General features: G+C 35.4%; 1 protein-coding gene across 1 annotated transcript in view; it reads right to left on the minus strand.

Moving 5' to 3' along the window:
• Positions 1–26,226, minus strand: part of KLHL1 (kelch like family member 1) — a 438,469-nt gene that overhangs the window by 17,582 nt on the left and 394,661 nt on the right. Inside the window, 2 exon segments of the mRNA NM_001195300.2 lie at positions 1,183–1,395; positions 22,373–22,535. Coding sequence (NP_001182229.1) covers positions 1,183–1,395; positions 22,373–22,535 — 376 coding nt within the window.

Genomic DNA, 26,226 nt, shown 5'->3' on the forward strand with positions numbered 1-26,226 from the left:
TCCACCAAACATCTCACTTTTCTCCCAGATACAAGTTGGGATATTGGTCTCACACTCCCATGAAGTTTTCTGTGGCCATGTTATTGGTTTGTCATTGTAGTACAAACAAAAGAGAATTCTATTACTTGCAGGTGAAATCTTTAAGGACCAGTGAACAATTTACTACTCTCTGGCTTTTTCCTTTTGACATAGAGACCAGCAATGACCAATATTCTAGGTTATGTGTCAGTCTGAGTACCAGAGTGGTAATATCATGGATATGTAGCATGAATGAGGAAAAAAAGCATCATGGTATTAAACCACTGAGAGTTTTAAAGTTATTTGTTACAGTAGAGTTACTTATCTTATACCAATTGATAAACCAATTGACCTAAATATTCCTTATCCTCGTTTCTCCATGGATCACTATGGATCCTATGTAATAGGAAATATTACCATGCATCTTACTAAGGATTGTTCAGTCCTTACTGCATACCATATAATACTTCTAAGCAACGCACAGCCAAAAGAGAACTCAGTGATAGCTGTGCCAGAAGTCTCTGCATTGTATTCCTACCTGAAGCCAAGGTGTTATCCCACTCTAGCTTCTGTGCACCTGGTCAATTTTAGAAAGAGTTATAAGAGAACCTATGTTTCCTTCATATACCAAGATTATTAAAAATATAGCTCCAATCAGTCTGTCTTATGTTAAAAAGGATTTGTCATAAAATAAGAACTTAATAATTCACCTTTGAGAGTTTGAAAGGGTAGTAAAACAAACTTGAACAGAAGAATAGAACACAGAAGCAAAATATCCAATATTTTTAAAAGCATTAACAAATATTCACATTTCATAAATCACTCAAAACTTCTTTTTAATGTATGTTTTGAAAGTATATCAAGAAGAAATTTAAAGATTATTTAAGGACTTGCGAAAAAACATTGTGGAAATTTAAATAAATATTAGTTGAAGGGAGGAAGCCAGGAATACAAGAATAAGAAAATAAAAGAAAGTACGTGTGTGTGTGTGTGAGAGAGAGAGAGAGAGAGAAAGAGAGAGAGAGAGAGAAAGGAGTTAAAAAATGTATCTCTAGGTGTTGAATTTAACTTTCCTAAATAATGCAATTTTTCCAAACACTTGAATCAGGCATCAATGTGATTTGCACTGTCTCTTTCACTATAAAAGTGTCCTTGGGGTCTCACCTTTCTACATAATCCAGTAGCCGGGAACAGTGATTTGAAGCAGGAGCATCATGACCTCCTACTGCATAAAGAAAACCGTCACATGTGGCCACTCCGACACCCCCTCTCCTCTTACACATGGGAGCACACATGTTCCACTTATTTGTATGAGGATCATAATATTCCATTGAACTCAAACAGGAACTTCCATCACGACCTCCAACTGAATACAGCCTAAAACACAATTGGAAAAACGTGATTTAATATCATAGTCTGGATGACAAAATAGAGAAAATAAAAGGTCTTTTAAAATAAATGTTCATAGTATGAGACTCAAATGTGTTGGAAATACATTACTTTGCAGGGAGATTTTGTTAAAGATACCCAATAAATGATCATATATACTAGAAATTTCTATTTTTGTATAGAAATTGAAGTATACTAGATGAAATTAAAATAACTATAATTTTAACCTCTATTTCTAGAAAGTTGGATAGATTTAAATTGCATACTGCAGAAATAAGTAATATTAGTATATTAGTTTAATAAATATTAAGAAATGGCTATTAAAATACAGAATAAAATGTAAGACAATGAACATAAACAGGAGAAAGGCATTATCCTACTTGTTGATAAGCAAGTGATTTGGCAGTATGTAACACATGCCTGCGCCTTGTTTTCCAACCTCACAGTTTAGAACAATGAATAAATGTAATAAACTAAAAGTATTATCTTACCAACAACTTTCTTAATCAGTGACTATACTAGAGCTAAAGACAAGACTTTACAGGAAAAAGAATGCAACAATGTTAGTATGATTGAAATTGCTGAAGGTTACTTGATGCACTTATCTTGCTACAATTATTTTATTAATAAGAAGTATGATAGAAAACACCCCAAAATAAGTTATACATCATAAATGGTACTAACATAATTTGAATGCATTGTCTAATCCTAATAAAATAGTTCTTCCCCATTTAATCATAGTCATTATTTTATCACAGTAAGGTACTGTGTTGCATTTATTTACTTATCCATTTGCTCACTACCTATTTTTGAATGTTTAGTGTGTGCCACACATTGTTAAAACTTTTATTGATATGTCCATGAACAAAACAGGAAAAAAAAATCCATGCACTCAATTGTACGGAAGCAGGGATAGACATAATATACAAAGTAAACATAAATATCATTTACTACTGGGGAAGGTGCAAAGTGCAATGGACATAGAGTCCAGAAGCAGGATCAGTAATGCAACTGGTGAGGGTGGAGATTGTGAATACAATTTAAATAAGTAACCAGAAAAGTTCTCACTGAAACCTTTTGCAAAAACTTGGAAGATAGTGGTAGTGATTGACGGTGACTTCAGGAATATGTGGGGAAGGAAGTTTTAAGGATGACTAAATAGTGAGTGAAAAATTTCAGAAACAGGAAGGAAGCCAGAGTGGCTGGGACAGAGACTGATATGAGAGTGGTAGCTCAGGGTGAATGGCAGCTTACAAGCTGCATGTAGACTTTTCTCCTGAGTACAACAGGAAGCCATTGTGGTTTTTGAATAGAGGGAGGATATGATTTGTTTGTGTTTTAATGAGATTAGATGTGTGAAAGGAAAATAAATCCTGGGACTCTCAAATCACTAAAGCCAAAGGGAAAACTCAAGCTTGGAACTGCTTAGCACAAACCTGCCTCCCATTCTATTCCTAGAAAAGATAGCTACTAAGATTAAAAAAAAAAAAAAAAAAAAAAAAAAGCTCTGTACCTTCCTCACAAGAAATTTCCTTGTGGACAAAGGGCAGACATAATTCAAAGCCATCCCTCTGCTCACAGAGATAAGTGAATATCTGAGTGTCTCCTTTGGAAAGGCTAGTCAGAAAATCAAAAGGATGGAACTACTTGTCTCTTACCTACCTATGACCTGGAAGCCCCTCCCCCACATTTCGATTTGTCCCACTTTTCTGGATGGAACACATATTGATCGATTGATGCCTCATATCTCCCTAAAATGTATAAAATCAAGCTGTGCCCCAACCACCTGTGGCACAGGTTGTCAGGTCTCCCGAAGCTGTGTAATGGCCACGAGCCCTTAACTTTGGCAAAATAAACTTCCTAAATGGACTGAGACCTGTCTCAGATATTTGGGGTTTGCAGATGAAGTGTTTTCTTTACTATGGACAATATATCCAATATAATATGTTTATAAGTAGACTTAAATCTATAATACTCAATTTCTAAATAAATGCATAGGAAGGCAGTATTACTTAGCATATAAATCAATCGAGAAGTAGATTTAAAAATTCCTGCTCTAATACTATATAATAACTCTAAAATATGATATGCAAAATTATTTTAAATCCTAGGAATTTTTTTTAAAGCTGTTTGTGTTTTTCGTAATGACTGCCATAGTAAAATATATCTGATTGCCCAAGTGTTCCCTTTATGTGTGTAATACCTCTTTGCTTGATTACTCACAAGTAGTCTGCTAGCTCTCAATCTTGTAGTATGCTAAAATTAACCAATAGGAACATTAAAAAAAAAAAAGCAAGTATTGAACAATTTAGCTTGCAAAAACACCCAAAAGTGAAATAATTATTCACTTATAAGTTTTTAATCATCCTAAACACCTTATGAAATCTGAACCTCACTTATTTCTGTTTCATTTAAATTGATGATTTAACACAAAAGAAGTATGGAGTAACCCTAAGATATTAAAATATAACTAAATGTATTTTGCGAGGACTTCACTTATGGGCATCTTTCTGTGAGATACCTAGCATAGCCCTCTTATATAGTTCATAAATAAACACGATATGAACTTCTTATATTCTATTGTTTTAAAGGAAATGTTTACTTCAAGCTGCTTTATTTATTCATAAACATTACTCTGATAAATTATACTATTGAGTCATTTGAACCAAATGTTGATAATAATGAAATAGTTCTAGGCCATAATAGATCACAGTTTTCTGTTTCTGAAATTGTTTCAAAAATTATGTAAATATATACCTGAATTTACCTTAAAAAGTAGTGATGACATACAAACCATCGAGACTAAATCATGAAGAAATATGAACTCTGAACAGACCTATATCTGTCTAATCTAGTATCAAACTACATATAGGTCTGTTCAGATTTTGGATATTGAATCAGTAATCAAACTTCCCAACAAAGAAAAGTCCAGGAGCAGACAGATATGTGAAAAAATTCTCCACAGCACTAACCATCACAGAAATACAAATCAAAACCACAATGAGATATCACCTCACTCTAGTGGGAACAGCTATTATCAAAAAAACAAAAAAGTAATAAATGCTGATGAGGATGTGAAAAAGGGGAAACTCTTATACATTGTTTATGGCAATGTAAATTAGTAAAACCATTACAAAAAAGAGTATGGTAATCCCTCAAAAAATTACAAGTAGATTCACCATACGATCCAGAAATCTCATTACTTGGTATATATTCAAAGGAAATGAAACCAGTATATAAAAGAGACAGCTGCACTTCCATGTTTATTGCAGCACTATTCACAATAGCCAAATTATAGAATCAACTAAATGCTCAACAATGGATAAATGGATAATGGAAATGTGCTCCATTTGTTGGAACACAATGGAATACTATTCAGCCATAAAAAGAATAAAATCCTATTATTTTCAATAACATGGATGAGCCTGAAGGACATTACATTAAGCAAAATAAGCCAGGCACCAAAAGACAAATACCACATTATCTCACTCACATGTGTACTCTAAAAAAAAAATGTCTCATAGAATTTGAGAGTAAAATGGTGGTTATCAGAGACTGGAGACAACAAGTGGGGAGGGGTAGATGGAGAGAGGTTGGTCAAAGGGTACAATTTTGCAGTTAGGAGAAATAACTTTTGATATTCTATTGCACATTAGAGTGACCACAACTAACAATAATGCACTGCATAGTTTGAATAGCTAGAAGAGAGGATTCAAATGTTCTCACAACAAAGTAATAATAAATGTTTAAGGTGATGAATATACTAATTACCTAATTTGTTCATTGCACAATACATACAAGCATCAAAACATAGCATTATAATCCATGAATATGTATAATTATTATGTGTCAAAAACAAAAACAGAAAGTAAGCCCAGGATCAAATGACTTTACTGGCACATTCTCGCTGAGCAGTTCGAATATATGCTATAATATACATACATGTCTTCATGAACAATTATCAGGTCAAACACATTGGTTCACACTTACAATCCCAGCACTTTGGGAGGCCAAGGTGGAAGGATGACTTTAACCCAGAAGTTCAAGACCAGCCTGAGTAACGTGGCGAAACCCCATCTCTAAAAAAGTTACAAAAATTAGCTGGGCATGTTAGCACATGCCTGTAGTCCCAGCTACTCAGAGGCTGAGGCAGGAGGAACACTTGAACCCTTTGAGCTTGAATCCAGCTCAAAGCTACAGTGAGCTGGAATCATGTCACTGCACTCCAGCATGGGCGACCGAGCAAGGCCCTGTCTCAAAACACAAAAACAAAAACAATCATCAAAGGTAATCTTCTTAGATCTCCCCCTCACCATCTATTTACTCATAGTTTAGACTGATTCCTTGCTTCTTTCATTGAAATGACAAATTAGATGCTGAGAATTTGAAGAGCAGAGAAGAATCTGATGACGGAAGTCAATGCGCTGGCAGCACAGAAAGTGACAGCTGACAGTTTCGCAGCCAGAAAGGCAATGTGACATTTCCACTTTGAGTTGAAAGATGGGTAAAAATTTGTAAGATGAAAAAACAGGGGGAAGCTTTACGTACAAGGAAAGCATTACATGTAAAGACCAGGGGCATGAAAGGTCATAGCAGTTGATAAATAAAGAGTGACAGGTACGTCATATTGATGGAAGGGATGGCAGTAAAGGAGGGGATGAAAGATATGTAGCTTGTAGGATGAGAAGGTTAGATTGAGAATGAAGGGAGTTGCATGATATGCTATGAAGTTAAGGCTTCATTACAAGGCAGTGAGTTAAGGACAGAAAAATAACATTCTTCAAAACCATCAGCTTCATAGTTCCATTGCTGTAAATATTGACCAGTATATCCTTACGTGCCAGGATTTGACAGGAGATCCAGAAATATTTTTGACTAAGTGCACTCTTCTAGGTTCTTGCTGAAAATTGCAAGAATCTGAGACTTCCCTGCTATTTCGCCTATTTATGTGTTTACTGGCATACAGATAAGTTTTAACTAATGTTCAGCCACAGGTTTCAAAGTCTTGAGGCCTAGTTAGCAGGTGCTCATCTAAGTTAGTGCCATATATTTTATATTCTATTACATACAATACAGCAGCTCAAGAAAACAAATCCTGTATTGATTAGGATATGTGTCTGAATGTGTGTAAACAGGGTTTTACAGGTGATGAGATCCAGGCTGCATTGCTAGAGTATGAGCATTGTCAAGAACTGTGAAGAATCTGAAATTCTACCCTACTTCCAAGCTAACAAATTAGCCTGCTCCAGTTTCATGGATGCTGGCAGAAGAAACAAGATTCATGGGGGAGAGAGAAGTGACTTTGCTACTGACAATACAGTAGGCAGCATAAATTTCATGTTTACATCTGCACTTCTTGTTTCCCCCAAGCCTCACCAGCATGATTCGGAGATACTCACGTGAATGCTGCACATGTGGTGGGTTTGTTTCACCTCTAAGGGATCTCCGAGTTTTGGAAACTCTAATCCTTTAAAGGGGCTGCCAGAAAACCTGCCCAACCTTCTCCCTGAAGGGAGACATTATCTTTATGATTCTGGCCAAGGAACAATTCTCTACTCTCTGACCGAAAGGAAGTCACTGTCTTTATCTTCCAACTCTTTGATCTACAAATATCCTGAAAATATGTTATGAAAAACAGTCACCAGTAATTATTGTTTGGAAAATGTGCAGTAAGCCTAAAACCCGATGGACAATTGTCTATTAACCCTCATGTCTTGATGTCCCAAAGTGGAGTCCCAGTTACCACAACCATGGTTCAGACAGAAGGATAAAGGAAAATTGGAAGAAGGAGCACAATCTCTCCCTTAAAGAGTTCACCTTTTAGGCTGCACAACTCACTTCTCACATCTCATAGGTCAGAACCAGACACACGGTTGTACCTAGTTGGTAAAATGCTGAAGTCTTGTCTTTATTTTAGATGCCTCACTAAAAATGTGTGTTTATATTGTCATATAAAAAGGAGTGAATGAGCATTGGTGGATAATTATCCATACTTATTCATAATCTATCAGGCTTCACAGTCTCATTTACCAGCTATGTGTTATAAGAGTAGCAAGTGTCAAGAGGAGTTTGCAATAGACACCATCATTTCTTAGCAAGTGAAAAGAAAAGCAGTCACCAGTGTATTGTTGTAGCTTAGTGAGATCCCGTTCACTGTCCCGTAAGGCATGTTAATGAGTACCTCCCACAGAAAGGCAGATATAGAAGTAATCCGACAGTAGGATTGACAAGTTTTCTCATGGCATCAGATGAAAGAGCTAGTGCCATAGCACTAGATCTTTTCTAGCCCTATGTAGCATGGTGCATTCATATTTACTTTATCATAGGTAGCTTTTTGTTACCTATGCAGGGTTATTTCTACCCATCTCTTAGTCAACCGAGGTTGTGTCTCCACCAGAAAGTCTTTTCTGATCCCACTTTGTCTTGTTCCCTGAAATTTAACTTTATTTAGAATTTGTATCCTAGATATAGTTATTTACAATTTTTCATACTTTACCAATAAAGCATATTTCAAGGAAAGTGCACAGAAAGCACTCCCATACCATTATGTAAATATTAGAATGTTTTGCTAACTAGTTTGGGATATTAAATATAATTTTCACTCACTGTATTTGGTTACCCAGAGAAAGTGTTCAGGCATCCTTTCTGTTGTACAATAAAAGCATTAGAATCCCCCAACTCCAGTACTGTTGAAGTAACGCTCTAGATTCAGAACTTAACTTGGTCCTTTGTTTCTTAATTAATGAAGAGCTCTTTAATCTGATGCCATGAGAAAGCTTGTCAATCCTGCTGTCAGATTGCTCCTATATCTGCCTTTCTGTGGGAGGTACTTGTCAACGTGCCTTACAGGACAGTTAACGAGATTTCACTAAGCTACAACAATACATTGGTGACTGCTTTTCTTTCTACTTGCTAAAAAATGATGGTGTGTATTGCAAACTCCTCTTGACACTTACTACTATTATAGCACATAGCTGGTAAATGAGGCTGTGAAGCCTGATAGAGTCCACCTACCTTTATTTTTTAAACATACCCAAATTTATGAAGAGAATCTGACAGTTATAAATATGTGAATTAATTTAGATCACTTCATCATATACCCAAACTTGACAGAATTCACCAACCCAAAACTGTCAGTTCAACATTAATCCCTCCGTATTTCCTCTGCTCCCACTCTATGCATTTTATAATTCTGCAACTTCTTATTTGTTATTGTATTGTAGTTCCTTTTAGTATAATGTAAGCTCTCTGAGGACAGAATTTATTTATCTTCTTTGATATATCATCATGGCCAAAACATGTTTGTGAAATTAAAAAAAAAAAAAAATGAATGAAGCACTTGTTTCTAATTATAGAAAAATAGTGATTCATCTGTGGAAACTTATCAATGGAAAAGCACCTGTTTAAGTTCCACTGAAGCAAGACTTTGACAAATGGCAGGGAAAATTATTAATTATGTGTCTTGGGAACACAAAAGTAGGGAAGAAAGAAAGATTAATTTTAACTGGGTGGATTAAAAAAGGGTTCACAGGAAAGGCACAGATTAAACTATGCTTTGGATGGTGGAAAATATAAATAATCTTATTTCTGTTTTAAGCAAAAGCAGATCTTAATATATTTTAACTTTTCTTGACACTATTTTTTTCAAGTACAATAAATTCAGTCCTGTTAATACTGATCTTGCCACACAGATCTTACATATAGAGAGCTAGACGAGGGTTTGTTTATCAGTCTAGAGTTTTCAAATGTATTCAAAGATCAAGTGAATATTGAGCAGGAAACTAAGTGGACAGCAAATAGTGGACACTCACAAGTTAATAAGAAAAAGCAGGGCCGGTGCAATGGCTCACACCTGTAATCCCAGCACTTTGGGAGGCCGAGGCGGGCAGATCACGAGGTCAGGAGATCGAGACCATCCTGGCCAACACAGTGAAAACCCCATCTCTACTAAAAATACAAAAAAATTATCTGGGCGTGGTGGCGGGTGCCTGTAGTTCCAGCTACTTGGGAGGCTGAGGCAGGAGAATGGAGTGAACCCAGGAGGCAGAACTTGTAGTGAGCAGAGATCGCGCCACTGCACTCCAGCCTGGGTGACAGAGAGAGACTCTGTCTCAATAAATAAATAAATAAATATATAAATAAATAAATAAGAAATGAAAGGGAAATCTAGGCAGAAGCATGGGTAAGTGAAAAGGCAAAGGGGTGTGGACAATCTAGGTAGATTCAGGGAACTGGAATAATTTGGTACGGCTGGGACATCAGGTGGTTGTAAGGCAGGTGGTGAGAAAGGAGAATGGAGAAAGAAAGTGAAGGCTAAGCCATGAAAACCACTATATTCCAGATTGAAGAACCTGACAGTGACCATGCTCAAATAGGGCACCAAAATGAGCTGTTGAAGCACATTTTAATTCTGAGGCATAATTTATTAAATAATACCTTTCAACAACTGGCATATATCTTAGCCCGTCAACTATTGTGATGAAATTCTACTAATTGTACAGTTTCCTTGAGCAATTAGAAACAACTCTTCAACCAGAGTGAATATTTATAAAATTGAAATGCAAACATGTCATTGCTCTTTTTTAAAAAAAAATCTTTGCAATATTTTTTACCTCAGCCGAGTTACGATATGATCTGAGGGCCTGCCATTCTATTCAATCTTTGGGGCCACTCCCTTTCATGATGTTCCTGCCAAACTTAAATTTTGCATTTTATATTCAAGGACTTGATACAAATTTTTATTTCTCACTGGAATGATCCCCCCATCACCTATCTATGCTGGATATCTGATAAATCAGTCAGGTCCCTTAGAAACTCATCTCTTTCAGTACGTGAATTAAAACTCTCCTGAGCTCATTAGTAGCCCCAACTGAGAGTCAGTTAACAGCAATTTCTTTTGTTTTTTTTTTTAATTTTTTAATTTGTGAGTCTAAGATGAATTAAAACTTATACAATTTCAGGTGCCACCTTTGAGAAGAAGAATACCAAAATTTGAATAAAAATTAGAAACAGAGTGTTGGAAGGCACTATGCATGTGATAGGCCTTGAGGCTTAAGGCACTGTGCTAGGTATTAGGACATACTAGAAAAACAACAGACAATGAATCCAGCTTTCATGATGCTTTAAGCTGCATATGCTTCAGACTGAACAGAAATTACAACTGCCTTGTTAGAATTATTTTTTGTTTGTTTGTTTGAGACAGAGTCTCATTCTGTCACCCAGGTTAGAGTGTGCAGTGGCACAATCTCAGCTCACTGCAGCCTCTGCCTCCGGGGTTCCAGAATTATTAACATGAAGCTTTGCATGCCTGTAATTCTAGCACTTTGGGAAGCCAAGACAGGCGGATCACCTGAGGTCAAGAGTGGAGACCAACCTGGCCAACATGGTGAAACCCCATCTCTACTAAAAATGCCAAAAAAAAAAAAAAAAAAAAAATAGCAAAGCGTGGTGGTGCATGCTTGTAATCCCAGCTACACAGGAGGCTGAGGCAGGAGAATTGCTTGAACCTGGGAAGTGGAGGTTGGTGGTAGTGAGCTGAGATTGCTCCACTGCACTCCAGCTTGAGTGACAGAGTGAGGACTCTGTCTCAAAAAAAAAAAAAAAAAAAAAAAAAAAAAATTTACATGAAGATTTGAAGGAATAAATGAATGAATCTATTTTGCCATAGTAAATCATGAAAGAAACTCTGTTTTCATATGTTTTGCAGATCCTTAAAGGAGTGGTACCACATATTTATTAACATTCAAGCCTACTTATGTGTTCAGGCAGAATCACTATCTGCTTTGTGAGCTAAGAAAAATTTTAAAAAGCACAAAAAGACATCTTAGCTAGAATGTAAAGTGTGAAAGAACCAAGCCAAGGCAGCTACCGAAGAAGAAACTAAAAGAACCACTAATGTATATATTGTTCAGGGAATCTGAGGTTATATTTGGCCAAGCACCACACATCCACGTTTATTCACTTTTTTTGTTGTTGTATTTTCTTTATTCACCACGTAAGTTTGGCTGTGCTGGCATATATACCCTTTAGTTTAATCTGTCTTACTAGAAGATTCACTCAATTTATTACATGAAATTGATGCAATTTTGGTCTTGAATCCATCAGAACACACTCATTAATTTTAAGCCATAAACCAATTTCTTGTTTTATTGTTTTTTTGGGTTTTTTTTCCCACAACAAATAGTATCATAAGTAACCTAAACTTAAGATAAGTGTTCATTGTTTTTTATTACTCTTAATTGGAAAAAGTGTTGAAAATAATATTTAGGGAAACAATAGCCAGGTTAGAATGACACATTAGTGTTATGTGGTAGAAAAACAAGGGGAAAAAAAAATCACATCAGCAGAGGGGAGGAAAAAAAAATAAAACAAAAATGTAAGAGGGTGGTGTTAAAACAATTTTCTGCTATGGGTCTGAAGTAAAAGGTCACTTTCTAATGATTATGTTTCTGTCTGAGTAACACAGGAAAAGTACCCAGACATTAATAGCCAGTCATCAAACCACAGAATTTTAAGGCCATTAAATCACACCCGGGGGAAGAAAGAGATGCCAAGCAAAATCTCTACTAATTCAATTTAAAGGAAAACAAAATTCAAGTAAAAAATTGAACCATTCAAAATATTTTCACAGAATAGAATTAAAAATCATAATTAAAATGTAAGCAATTTTGGCAATGTAAAAATTAAAAACTTCAAAGAGTATTGATATCACACTCTGATATTTTTTATGAAGAATGATACTACAGCAAACAGGATTTCTTAATATATGATATATGCTAGCTGACCAAAAAATACAAGGACAAGAAAAGCAATCTGAATAGTGATTTCTATGTATAGTAAATTTAAAAGGTGCAGTAGAAGAAACTAGATAGACAATTTAGTCATAACAGAATGTAAGAAATTGAAACAAGACTCTGCATTAAATATTTTCTTCATTTATTTCTGATTAAGACTGGAGAATGTTTACAATAAAATACATATTTTAAGTTGATTCAAATTAAAGTCATAAAGAAGGTCACAAAGCTATAATGCAAGCTAATTATCCAAAAAATATGGATAAGTAATGTACTAACACTTTAATATGTGTGTGTGTGTGTTTTCATTACAAACTGATGTAACAAGTGAATAAGATAATGAAAGGACAGGATACTTCTCACCCATATTGGGCAAATATGCTGTGTTAATGAGATATCCATTTTCTAAACAACACCAGGAATAAATCAATTGGTGTCAATGTAAATGGTAAGAAAAATTCACTAAATAACCGATTGTTACTTATAAATAGTGATTAGAAAACGTAAAAAGGCAAAAAGGATTATGCTTTCCTCTATTATCCTCTATTAGAATTATAAAAATTAACATCCAAGAGAACATCCTTTTTTTTTTTTTTTTTTTTTTTTTGATATAGGATCTTGCTCTATCACTCAGGCTATAGAGCAGGTGGCATGATCACAGCTCACTACAGCCTCGACCTCCTGGTTCAAGTAATCCTCTCACCTCAGCTCCTCGGCCTCTCAAGTAGCTTGAACTACAGGAGCATGCCACCATGCCCAGTTATTTTTAAAATTATTTGTAGAGATGGGGTCTCACTGTGTTGCCCAGGCTGGTCTCAAACTGCTGGATTCAAGAGATCCTCTCACCTTGGCCTCCCAAAGTGTTGGAATGACAGGGGTGAGCCACTGTGCCTGGACGGAGAACATTCATTCTATTATTGTAAATTTTACTATCCACGAATAGATATACCCACTGGATAGTTTTACTTTTAATATTTAATATTGAAGAATGTTAAATTTTATCATTAACTTCCAAACTAAGTGTTTTTAAATAAAAATATTGTAATGCTTAAGAAAAAAATCATTTTTCAAGAGAAAATGTGAATATAAGTAGAAAAAGTATTATTAATAAATGTACATATTTACATGTTATGCAAAGCAGTGTTAATAAAATGTATGTATTATGAAATACATACATTTTTTATTGGGTAAAGTGACAATATTAACACAAATGAAAATATTTTTTCTATGAATGTCATTAAAAGGCACAACAGAATAAAAATTGTATTGAGAGGAGTGAGAAGCAGAGGTAACTATTTCATACAGAAACAATTTCAAGAAATTTATTTTAGAAAATTTGCAGATAAGAATGAAAATTGGTAATAAAATATTTTAATTGCCTCTCTTAGAAATCTCAGTATTCCTCAGAAGGTAATGGAAGAATAACCAACCACTGTTTATGCAAGCACCCCATCACTATAGGCTGTGTATGATTTTAACTTCTTTTCACTTCTACACAGCATCCTTCCAAAGCAGTGGTGATAGTAGGAGTTGGAGTTTTTCTCAGCAACTATAGCCAAAAGAGGTCTAGCAGAAATGTTTACAGATTTTTGATATTGAGAGTGATTATAGTGTAAAGATGGATAGCGAACATTACTGCAGACAAAAGCTTTACCAAATACAAAAAATAAATTGAATTGACAAGTAGCGATTTGCTTTGGCTTTTTGTGATTCTGGTTCACCATTTCTTATCTAATAGCTTTCTAAAAATTATAACGGATATTGACAATAATTAAACTTCTAGCAAAACATTTGAGAGGAGGATTTTGAGAGCAAATAAGTGTACCTTGAAAAAAATTAAGCGACTTAAATATTATGTGACAGGGAAAATCACAAGAAGTAAATAGAAAAATAAAATAAAGTAAAACAAAGCATGTAGAAGTTTTTCCATCATGTAAAAATATTTTATATCTTGACCTAAAAACATATACTTTAAAGACTTAAAAGACTTTAAAGGTGATAAAAAGACTTTAAAGATGATAAAAAGACTTTAAAGATAAGATAACACACTCAAAATAAGGTGGTTATAAAGATGATTGGAAGGAGGGGAATCAAATAAAGATATCGTATAAGAAAAGTTAAAATGCAAAAATTTTAAGTCTGCATTGGAAGTACAAATGATCATAAACAAATTGGCATTGATTGAATTCATTCATTTTTTTTTTTAAACTGGCAAAGGAGACTTATGGCAAAGAAATCAGTCTTAAAACACACATGGAACCATTAACATAAGTATGTACTAAAATATATCTCAAACCAGAGAACTAGAATAATAGGAAAAGGAACAATTAAACAAACAAGTTTCAATAGATTAAAAACTTTCCTAAGCAGAAGAAAGAGTTGAGATTGTTAAAACAAATTTCCGAATAGTAATTTAAGAGAATGAGAAGTAGGCCTCAGATTGTACCCCCAGAAACATTTTGACTTTTCAGGAGGAATTACAAGCTTTTTAAGCTGTTGTCTCTCAGGTCTACATCCTCTCCTGTATTTTCTGCTTCTGAAATAGGGGCTAAATCTCTGGAAACCGCTTTTCTGCTTTGCCAGCTGGTTCCCTCTTACGATCTGACATCAGTGGGTGGCAAAGACTGAAAGACTAGAAGAGAGTGAAGAGTCTTGTTTTTTTTGTTTGTTTGTTTGCTTGCTTTTTTTTTTTTTTTTTTCCCTACAGTGTCACCCCATCCTTTACTCACTGTGGCAGCAAGAGTTGTTCTGTAGCATCAGACATCCCTAGTTCGCAGTTTTTCTAAGATACGCCATCGGCTTCATTGAGACTACTCTAAGACATCAGCACCAGCAGATTGGCATCCGCTCCTCAGAGCTCTGGGTCCCAGGTCTTTCCTGCTGAGACTAGCTCCAGCGAAGCAGTGGCCCAAATCGCAGTTGACTAAATTTCAGTGCACAGGCCCCCTCCCCAAGCTTCTAAATCTTAATCATTTTAACCTTGCCTTTTAGTTCTCCACCCCCAGGAGAAGTAGCTATTATTTTGAGTTGATTAATTTACAATATAGTGTTATTTTGTTGACTTTTTGGTTAACTAGTAAATTTTTATACTTACTCAACAAAACTTTGTATTTAATATTAAAATATCTTTGTTTAGAATAACCGATAAATGACTGTTCTGATTTCTGGCTCTTGAATGAATGTTAACTAATATAAACATAGTAAAAACATCTATAAGAATAAAGGTTTGGGTTATAAAAACGCATATGAAAGATAAAAGAAATCACTGAACTTACATATCTCCCCCACTCCGCAAAAAAGACAAAATATAAGTAAATAATATCTATTGAATTTTAAAAATACAAGGCAGAGATATTAAATTACTTAAGCTAATTTGCAAACAATGTGAAAAGACAAAGGAAAGTCCCTTTCAGACATAGAATCGAATAAATTACATCATCAACACATACTTCCTGGAAAGTAATAATAATAAAGGGAGATGCATTCACTTGGAAATTATTAATTTTCAGAATACACGAAGAACTCCATAAATCAAAATGAAAAAGAGAACACACAGAAATAGAAACAGAGAAAATTTTGAAAATAAACTTTAACAGAAGATCTACAAATGACTAATACATATATTAAAGATTTTTGATAGCATCAGTTCTTGGAGAATGTGACAACACTATTCACCAGAATGGAGAATGATAAATAAAAGACAAGTCGGATGTCACCAAGTCAGTAGGGTGCAGGGAGCATTCAGAATTCAAAAATCTGTTAATGTGTGGACAAATTAGGAAAACCAGTTACAAACACTTTTGAGCAGTATCTACTAAAACTGAGCACAAGTAAAGCCTAGTAATTTAAGTTCTAGGTCTACAACCAGCTAAAACATGTGTGTATGTTCACCAAAAGACATACATAAGAATATTCATAATTGCATTATTCTTAATCATCAAGAAGAGGAAATAACTTAAATATCCAACTACACTCAGTAGTTGAATGTAGGAAAATGAATAAACTTGTAGTATAATAATTGTTATACTTTGGATGTGTGTCTCCACCCAAATCTCATATTGTAATGTACAGCCCAGTCCTGGAGGTGGGGCCTGGTGGGGGTAATTGGGTCATGGGGGCAGATTCTCTTGAATGGTTTAGCACCATCCCTCTTGGTACTGTCCTTTCAATAGTAAGGGAGTACTTGTGAGATCTGGTTGTTCAAAAGTGTGTAGCACCTCCCACCTGGATCTTTTGCTCCTCCTTTGACCATATGATGTGCCTGTTCTCCTTAGCCATCTGCCATGATTGTAAGTTTTCTGAGGCCTCCCCAGAAGCTGAGCAGATGTCAACATCATGCTTCCTATATAGCCTGAAGAAGTGTGAGACAAGTAAAGCTTTTTTTTTTTTCTAAATTTCCCAGTCTCGAGTATTTCTTCATGGCAATGTGAGAATGGACTAACACAGTAATAAAGAAAAATAAACTTCAAGAACAACTATTAATACTATAATTTGTTAAATTCTGAATTTAAAGACAAGAGTAAGTAGAACTAAATCAAATGAAAATTAAGAAAATAAGGAAGAAAATACACATAGCCTCTGTGTATGATTGTTTGATTACAAATAAAAGAAAACAATCATCACCTTGACAAATTCATAAAATGTATGCTAATTTTAGAAAATAAAATTTATGCTATGGAAACTACAGACAGTAAAATAATGCTTTTAACCTTAAACAATCTATGTATATGAAACAACTGAAATCAGAGACTATAAAGCACTATAAGGGTTTTCCAATTAAAATGGATAGATAAGGACACCTGATATCACTACTATTTAGGTAATTATTCTAAAAATATAAACAACACAATAAAAAGGAAATATATATTAAGAAAACAGAGAAAAAGTTTCCTTATTAGTTTATTAAATGTTTATCTTTCTAGAAAATCTATTATTATCAATTGAATAGTAAATACAGCAAACATATGCATTTAGTTAAATGGTTATATATAAATTATCTTTTAAGATTTAATTTTTCAATGATTAATGTTTAAATATATATAAACACAAAATAAGGTAAAATATTCAAAAATATGAATAAACATGAATAACCTCAGAAAAAAAGAATAACCTTGCCAAAATTAAACAGCACTAAAATACAAGGAGAGTAATTTTAAAAGATAAAAGTACAACTATCTTCTCAGAAGAAAATACTAACATTTAAAATTTAGAGATACCACATCTTTCTCAAACTAATCTGTAAATATTTATTTACAGAGAAAATTCTAAAGGGATGTTTAAGAGTGACTTTTTAAAATCTGAGAAATGTATACCGAAGTTTAAATAAAAGAATTTAGAGGATAGCAGCAGTGGTGGCTCACGCCTGTAATACCAGCACTTTGGGAGGCCAAGGTGGGTGGATCACGAGATCAGGAGATCAAGACCATCCTGGCTAACACAGTGAAACCCATCTCTACTAAAAAATACAAAAAATTAGCCAGGCGTGGTGGCGGGCACCTGTAGTCCCAGCTACTCGGGAGGCTGAGGAGGGAGAATGGCATAAACCCAGGAGGCGGAGCTTGCAGTGAGCTGAGATCGTGCCACTGCACTCCAGCCTAGGTGACTGAGCAAGACTCTGTCAAAAAAAAAAAAAAAAGATTTAAAAGATAACTAACCAAAAGAATTTTTGAAAAACAGTTATTATAAAGAATATGCTTTATCTTTGCGTTAAACAAAATGTATAATGTGAATATTTATTAATTTTATATGTATATCTGTGTGTAGGCACATATACAGTGTTAATTCACTTTTTATGAGCCAATTCTATCAAAACAAAGATAAATAAATGGAACTTCATTAAATTAAAACATTTCTGCACAGCAGAAGATACAATCAGCAGAGTGAACAAACAACCCATCGAGTGGAAGAAAATATTCCCAATGTATACCTCCAACAAAGGTCTAATATCCAGAATCTACAAGGAACTCCAACAAATTAGCAAGAACAAAACAAACAATCCCATTAAAAAGTGGGTTAAGGATATGAATAGACAATTCTGAAAAGAACACATACAAATGGGCAACAAACATATGAAAACATTATCAACATCACTAATGATCAGGGAAATGCAAATCAAAACCACAGTGGATTTAACCATCTTATTCCTGCAAGAATGATCATAATCCAAAAATAAAGAAAATAAAGTAATAGATGTTGGCATAGATGTGGTGAAAACGGAACACCTTTACACTGCTGGTGGGAATGTAAACTAGTACAACTATGGAAAACAGTGTGAAGATTCTTTAAAGAACTAACAGTGGGACTACCATTTGATCCAGCAATCCCACTGCTGGGCATCTACCCAGAAGAAAGAGGTCATTATATGAAAAAGATACTTGCACATGTATGTTTATAGCAGCACAATTTGCAATTGCAAAAATATTTAACCAGCCCAAATACCCATCAATTAATGATTAGATAAAGAGATTGTGATATATATGTATACCATGGAATACTACTCAGACATAAAAGGAAATGAAATAATGGCATTTGCAGCAACCAGGTTGGAATTGGTGATCATTATTCTAAGTGAAGTAACTCAGGAATGGAAAACCAAACATAGCATATTCTCCCTCATAACTAGGAGTTAAGCTGTGAGGATGCAAATACATAAGAATAATACAGTAGTAGGGAGTAGCCAAGATGGCCAAATAGAAATGGCTCTACTCTCAGTTGCTAGAGAGAAGATAAAAGTGGCAAGTGAATTCTACATCCTTAACTGAGGTACCAAGTTTCTCTTATTAGGACTGACTAGGTGGTTGGTGCAACCCACAGAGAGTGAGGAAAAGCAGGGTGGAGCAAGGGCCCACCTGGAGCTGTACAGGAAGGGCACTGGGAGCTTCCTCTCCTAGTCAAAGAAGGTGATGAGGGATTGTGCTATCCTTCCATGAAAACCATGCTTTTCCCACAGATCCTTGCATTCCCCTTGTGATCCCCAGATCAGGAGGTCCCCTTGTAAGCCCACACCACCAGGGCCTTCTGTCACAAGTACAAAGCTGTGCAGACTCATGGTGGCTGCTTGAGTGGGCAGCCACTGGAGCTGGCACTGGGATACAGGAGTATTTTATCTGAAACTTCCATGAGGCAGGAGGTCTGTCCACTCCCGTGTGAAGGAGGCTGAAGCCAGGGAGCCAAGTCGCCTCACTCCCACAGAAACTCACAGTCTAAAACCTACTGGCTTGGAATCTCTGCCAGCTAGCACAGCAGGCTAGAGACTGCCTAAGAAGATGAGTTCCCAAAGAGGGAGGGACTGCTGCTATCATTGTGCTCCAGTCAACTGTTTCCTTTTGCTGTTGGTGCCAGCAAGACTGGGTGGTCTGGACTGGGAGCAATTTCTCACAGGGGAACACAGTGACTGGGAGAGTTCGTGGCCAGACTGCTTATTTAAGTAGTACCCTGATCCACTCCTTGTCACTAGAGGGGGCCTCCCCATGGGAATTTCAGCATCCTCAGCCAGGGATTTATGAAGAGAACTCTGATATCCCTGAGAGGAGGGAGCCCATAGGAGGAGGGGCAGCTGCAGTATCATGCCTCAGCAGTCTTAGTCTTTTCTGCCTGCTGGCTCTGGGGAGTCAGGGCAGCCCAGACGAGGGGGATTATCCCCAGCACAGCACACCTGCCCCACCAAGCTGCAGTCCGACTGCTTATTTAAGTGGCTCTTTGATCCTGATCCTCCTGACTGGGTGAGACCTCCAAACAGAAGTCTCCAGACACTTCATACAGGAGTATTCAGACTGGCATCAGGTTGGTGTCCTTCTGGGACAGAGCTCCATGAGGAATGAGCAAGCTGCCATCTTTGCTGGTCTGCCACCTGCAATGGTGGTATCTCCAGGGGTGGGAGGGACCCAGGCAAATAGCGTCTGGAGTGAACTACCACCAAACTGCAGCATTCTTATGGAAAGGGGGCCTGACCGCTAAAAGAAAAACAGACAGAAAGCAACAGCAACAACAACATCAATGAAAAAGACCCCATAAAAACCCCATCCAATGGACAACAGCCTCAAAGATCAAAGGTAGATAAACTAATGAAGATGAGAAAGAATCAACACAAAAATGCTGAAAACTCAAAAAGCCAGAGTGCTTCTTCTTCAAATGATAGCAACATGTCTACAGCAAGTACACAGAACTGGGATGAGGCTGAAGTGGATGAATTGACAGAAGTAGGCTTCAGAAAATGGGTAACAATACCCTTCACTGAGCTAAAGGATTATGCCCCAACTCATTGCAAGGAAACTAAAAACCATAATAAAACACTACAGGAGCTGTTAACCAGAATAACCAATTTAGAGAAGAAAATAAATTACCCGATGAAGCTGAAAATCACAACAGAACTTTACAATGCAAACACAAATATCAACAGATGAATAAACCAAGCAGAAGAAAGAATATCAGAATTTGAAGACTATCTTGCTGAAATAAGGCCGACAGATAAGATTAGAGAAGAAAGAATAAAAAGGAATGAACAAAACCTCCAAGAACTATGAGATTATGTTTAAAGACCAAACCTACATCTGGTAGGGTTACCTGAAAGAGATGGAGAGAACAGAACCAAGCTGGAAAACACACTTTAGGATATCGTCCAGGAGAACTTTTCCAACCTACCAAGACAGGCCAAAATCCAAATTCAGGAAATCCAGAGAACCCCAGTAAGATATTCCACAAGAAGACCCAACCCCTAGACACAGAATCTTCAGATTTTCCAAGGTCGAAATTAATGAAAAAATGCAAAGGGCAGCCAGAGAGAAAGGCCAGGTCACCTATAAAGGGAAGCCCATCAGACTAATAGCAGACCTCTTAGCAGAAACCCTATAAGCCAGAAGAGATTGGGGGCCAGTATTCAACAGTCTTAAAGAAAAGACATTCTGACCTAGAATTTCATAGCTGGCCAAACTAAGCTTCATAAGTGAAGGGGAAATAAAATATTCTTCAGAGAAGCTAATGCTGAGGGCATTTGTCACCATCAAGCCTGCTTTGCAAGAGCTCCTAAAGGAAGCACTAAATATGAAAAGGACAAACTGTTATGAGCCACTACAAAAACACACTTAACTATACATACCAGTGATACTATGAAGCTACTACATAGACAATCTGCAAATTAACCAGATGGCATTATGATGTCAGGATCAAATTCACACATAACAATATTAACCTTAAATATAAATGGGCTAAATGCCCCAATTAAAAGACAGAATGGCAAGCTGGATAAAGAGTTAAGATCCATCGATGTGCTGTATTCAAGAGACCTATCTCCCATGCAAAGACTCACACAGACACAAAATAAAAGGATGGAGGAAAATTTATCAAGCAAATGGAAAACAGAAAAACGCAAGGGTTGCAATCCTAGTTTCTGAGAAAATAGACTTTAAATCAACAAAGATCATAAAAGAAAAGTCCTTGAAGAAGACTGATTTATTATTTGCATTTGTAAAAGGATTTTCCTGGAAGCTTTCATAAATAAGACTGCAGAGGAAAGAAGCAAAAAGATCAGAATACAAGCTGTTCCAGTTGTCTAGGCAAGAGGTGACACTAGTTTTATTTAGATCTATGGTTCTCACGGGGAAGACAGGGGCTGTATTTTGCCACTTCCCAGGAAATACTAGGCAATGTCTGGAGATATTTTTGCTTGTCACACTGAGGTGGTGGGTGAGGGGCATCCAGTGGGTAGAAACCCAAGACACTTCCAAACACTCTGAAATGCACAGGACAGTAGACTTCTTTCAACAAAGACTCATCTATCCTCAAATGTCAATAGTGTTGAGGTTGAGAATTCTTGATTTAGAGGGATAGCGATGAAGATGCTTGAAAAGTAACCTAATGTAATTATGCAAAGAAAGATATATTGAATACCAGATTTGAGTAGTTTTTTGAAGGCTACTCAAATAGTTTTCCAAAAATGATATCCATTTTCCCATGAAATATATTTGATACTTCTTTAATAATCAATTAATGTGAATAAATTTTGGGTTCCGTTGTCTATAGCGAGAGCACCAGTCTTTATTTGTCAATTTAAAAATATCAACAGCTTAAAATGTTTTAAAACAATTTTTATCAGCTTATTAAAACTTATTTTTCAAATAATATTTATGCAACAACTTTTTTTCTAAGATTAAAAAATGAGAAAAAAATGTACTTACTTGCCATTCAATGCTGCTACACCAACTGTGCTCCGAGCAATTGACATACTGGCTACAAATGTCCATTGTTGACTCTGTGGATCCCACCTTTCCACTGTATTCAGATAGCTCCAGCCATCATGGCCTCCCACAGCATAAATAGGGCCTTCAAGTACTGTTACACCTAAAACATTACATAAAAGACTGTTATGACTATAGTTAATATCATATTGAACATTTAAAAATCTGTTAAGTGGGTAGATCTCCTGTTATGTGTCCCTAATACCATAAACTTAAAAAATAAAATAAAATTTGAATAGATTTATTTCACAATGAGATTTTAAAAATTAAAGCAACAGTACAAAACTATGAATTCATTCAGCATAGACTTCAGTTGTTAAAGAACTATTGTAATCTCATAGAAACTACCTACCATTAATTGAATCATTCCATTAAAGTGAAAACAAAATTGGGAGCCAAAAATAAGTATTATGACCTAGATGCTTTATAAAATAATACTAATTCCCATGTTTATGACCATATGAAGAAACGGATACTAAAAATCAAAGGTAAGATGTCTTGGGCCTCTACTTTTAAAGAACATTTTTACACTGCTATTTAAAATACTTTGTTACTTACAACAATGTTACCTTAAAGCAATGTAATATTACCAGTTTGAATTTCAGAATAGTATTCTCTGTGCTTTGGCTTCCCAAAATTAAGTTAAAATAAACTTATATAAAGCTTAGAAAATATGACATCTTTCATATTATTAGCTAAAATTACTAAATACAAGCAATTAAAACAAATACAATTAATAGAGAGCCATCCATGGGAAGATTCATACAACTAGTACTCATTGCTTTTCTAGTAAACTCATATCTTCATAAATAAATTTTCTTAAATGCTCAACAGTTGCTAACTATTTAAATATCATGTTAATATTGATCGATGTGCTCTCTTTAGCTGTTGAGAAATTCTGTTGAATATTTCCTAAAAGGGCACAATTTGAGGCTGATTATAAAGAAGTCTGAAGCATCTGTGATTTTTACCCTACTACCAAGATGATGAATTAGACTGCCACAAATTTATGCATATTGATTAAGATATGACTCCTGGATCAAAGAAGAAATACAGTTTATTACTCATAGCAACAGCAACAGTCAGAGTATCAACAATTTTTGTTTCTGCTGCTGGTTCCCCAAGCCCCAATTCCCATAGGGTGATCCAAAGAAGGTAATCAACATGGCCTTAATGTTTCCCTTCTCTTGATCAAACTTTAGACAGTTTCTTCCTGTGTCTAGGCTCTGGCTTCATTTTCCTTACAGCATTTACTTTAGAAAACTTATAACTGTAAATTATTTCTCTGCTTCTTTTAGATGTAAACCTTTGATAAAACCCCTTGCCAGTTTCACAACCCAGGACTGTCTTTCTCAAGGACTTGGGAGCTGCTGTTCCTTTGAAATGTAGTCGTTAAGGTATTCTATCTCCCAGACTCCTGAAAGTATAGGAGCCTAACTTCAGTTGGTACCTTGCCACAAGCTATAAAACTACCTTTTGAAATAAAGATAGAAGAAAGTTGACTGTTCCTTTGAGTAAGGCCAATTAGCAAACACAGATTGCCTATGGTATGATCCACCTACCCAACCTAGTTCCAAAAAATTCTACCACCTTTGTTTTAGAAGTGTAGTTCAGTCAGTTTTGTCCTCTCTTCCTTATTGCAAGCCTTCAATAAAATATGTCTTGCCTGTTTACAATTGCCTCATACAATTTTTGCTTTGAAAAGTGTTAATTGAAACCTGTACATGCAGTAGATTGTATAAGAACTATAATTTATAATGGCCAATAAACACGCAAACCCATTGCTCTGGAAGGAGATATTATCTTTACGCTTTTAAGCATGACTGCATTTTATTTTGGAGACAGGAAATATCTCTCTGTTCCTAGTCTTTCTGTTAAAACAACCTCCTTTTAAATATATTCTGGAACAAAGGGCACTCAATAACTTGACTTTAAAGATGTGCAGAAATATGAGAGACCCATGAAGAACTGTCTCCCAAAACTGATGTAAAAATAAAATGACAACTCATTTATTCATTCATTCATTTAACTATTATTCATTGAATGACTTTTATGTGTCAGGAATTATTATTGGCACTGAGGACACAGTGATGAATTAGGCAGACAAAGTATCTGCCCACAGCGAGCTCCTATAGCAGTCAATGAATCAATTAAAATGGAATAAGTGCATTATTCCCAATAAGTAAGCATGCTTCACACATATTACACAATTATACAAGTATAATTTAATAAAAAATGTAGCCGAATAACATTAAAAATGTTCTACAACACACATTCAACTTAGGGATGTTATTTTACACAATCCTATGCATATAGAGGGATCGTGTTTTGAGTGCAGGCATAGTTAAAATTAAAAAGCACAAACTTCAAATCTTATTCTTTCATTAGGTAGGAAATGGGGATTAGAAAGGATGCATAAATGTGAAGGTTGAGGTTATTTCAAAAGGAGATGATATATCTCATAGGCTTTTTAGATAATTATAGGTAGATACATGTATCAACAATAATTAACTACATGGAGATTAAAGTGAAAACATCAGTGAAGCTGTCAAAGAGATGCTGAAATCAACTTTTTACTGAGCACCAATTAGATACAGAGTATACTTTAAGATAGGTTGTGTGCCGTAGAATGGGTAGAAAATATTTTGATTGATTTATGCTTTTCTGGAGAATATGATATCTATCTGAAAGGACCAGATCACTAGGATAATTTAATAAAGTTAATAAATTTAAATTTTGTTGTAAGAGCAATGGAAAATCACCGCCATGTTTCATAATAGGGATGTGACTGTTATGACAAATTTATTCTGAATGTTTTATAGCAAATTGATTGGAGTCAGGTTAGGTTAGGTGGCAGTCAGGAGATGATTATAAGAAAATTTCAGAAATTCAAAAAGTAGAAGGTAGTAGATTGAATTAACAGGTTTCAGTTTAAACAGAGAAAAGTGAAAATATTTGAAATATATTCTGGGAGTATTGCTGTTTAAATTTATTAACAGAATGCATAGGGGTGTATGAATGGAAAGGACAAATCAGGGCCAGATGTGGTGGCTCACGCCAGTAATCCCTACACTTTAGGAGGCAGAAGTGGGCAAATAACTTGAGGTCAGGAGTTCAAGACCAGCTTGGCCAACAAGGCAAAACCTCATCTCTACTAAAAATACAAAAATTAGCTGAACCAAGATTGCTCCACTACACTTCAGCCTGGGCAGTAGAGTGAGAATTTGTCTCAGAAAAAAACAAAAACAAAAATAACAACAACAAACAGAAGAAAGATTAAATTAGAGATAAATAAATTGGTTAAACAATTGAGAAGTTTAAAGGGTAGAAAAATTTGAAAATTATTTTTGGGGAACATTTAAGAACTCCATTTTGGATATATCATGTTTAAAGGGACTATTACACATTTAAATGGGGCAAATAAATAGGCAGTTAAATATACATGCCTACAGTTCAAGACAGTGTTAGATGTATATGTAAAAATTTTGGAGTTATCAACAATTATATGGCTTTTAAAATCATAATCCTAGATATAATCAGTTAGGAAGATAGTATGAAGAGAGAATGTAACAGAGACCATAATCTAGCTTTGACTAGCTCTAGTATTGGTTACATGAAGATAAAACAAAAAAGATAGAGAAGAAATGGCCAGATAGGTGAGAGGAAAATCAGAAGGTTTTGGTATTTGGAAAGTAAGGTGGAGAAAGTTTCTAGGAGGATGGGCTAATCATTGGCTTTCATATTTCTGACCAAGTGCATATTTATATAGGATTTAAAAATAGGCTCTGCACATG

This window comes from Macaca mulatta, chromosome 17, assembly GCF_049350105.2.
Source record: "Macaca mulatta isolate MMU2019108-1 chromosome 17, T2T-MMU8v2.0, whole genome shotgun sequence".
Classification (NCBI taxonomy): Eukaryota; Metazoa; Chordata; class Mammalia; order Primates; family Cercopithecidae; genus Macaca; species Macaca mulatta.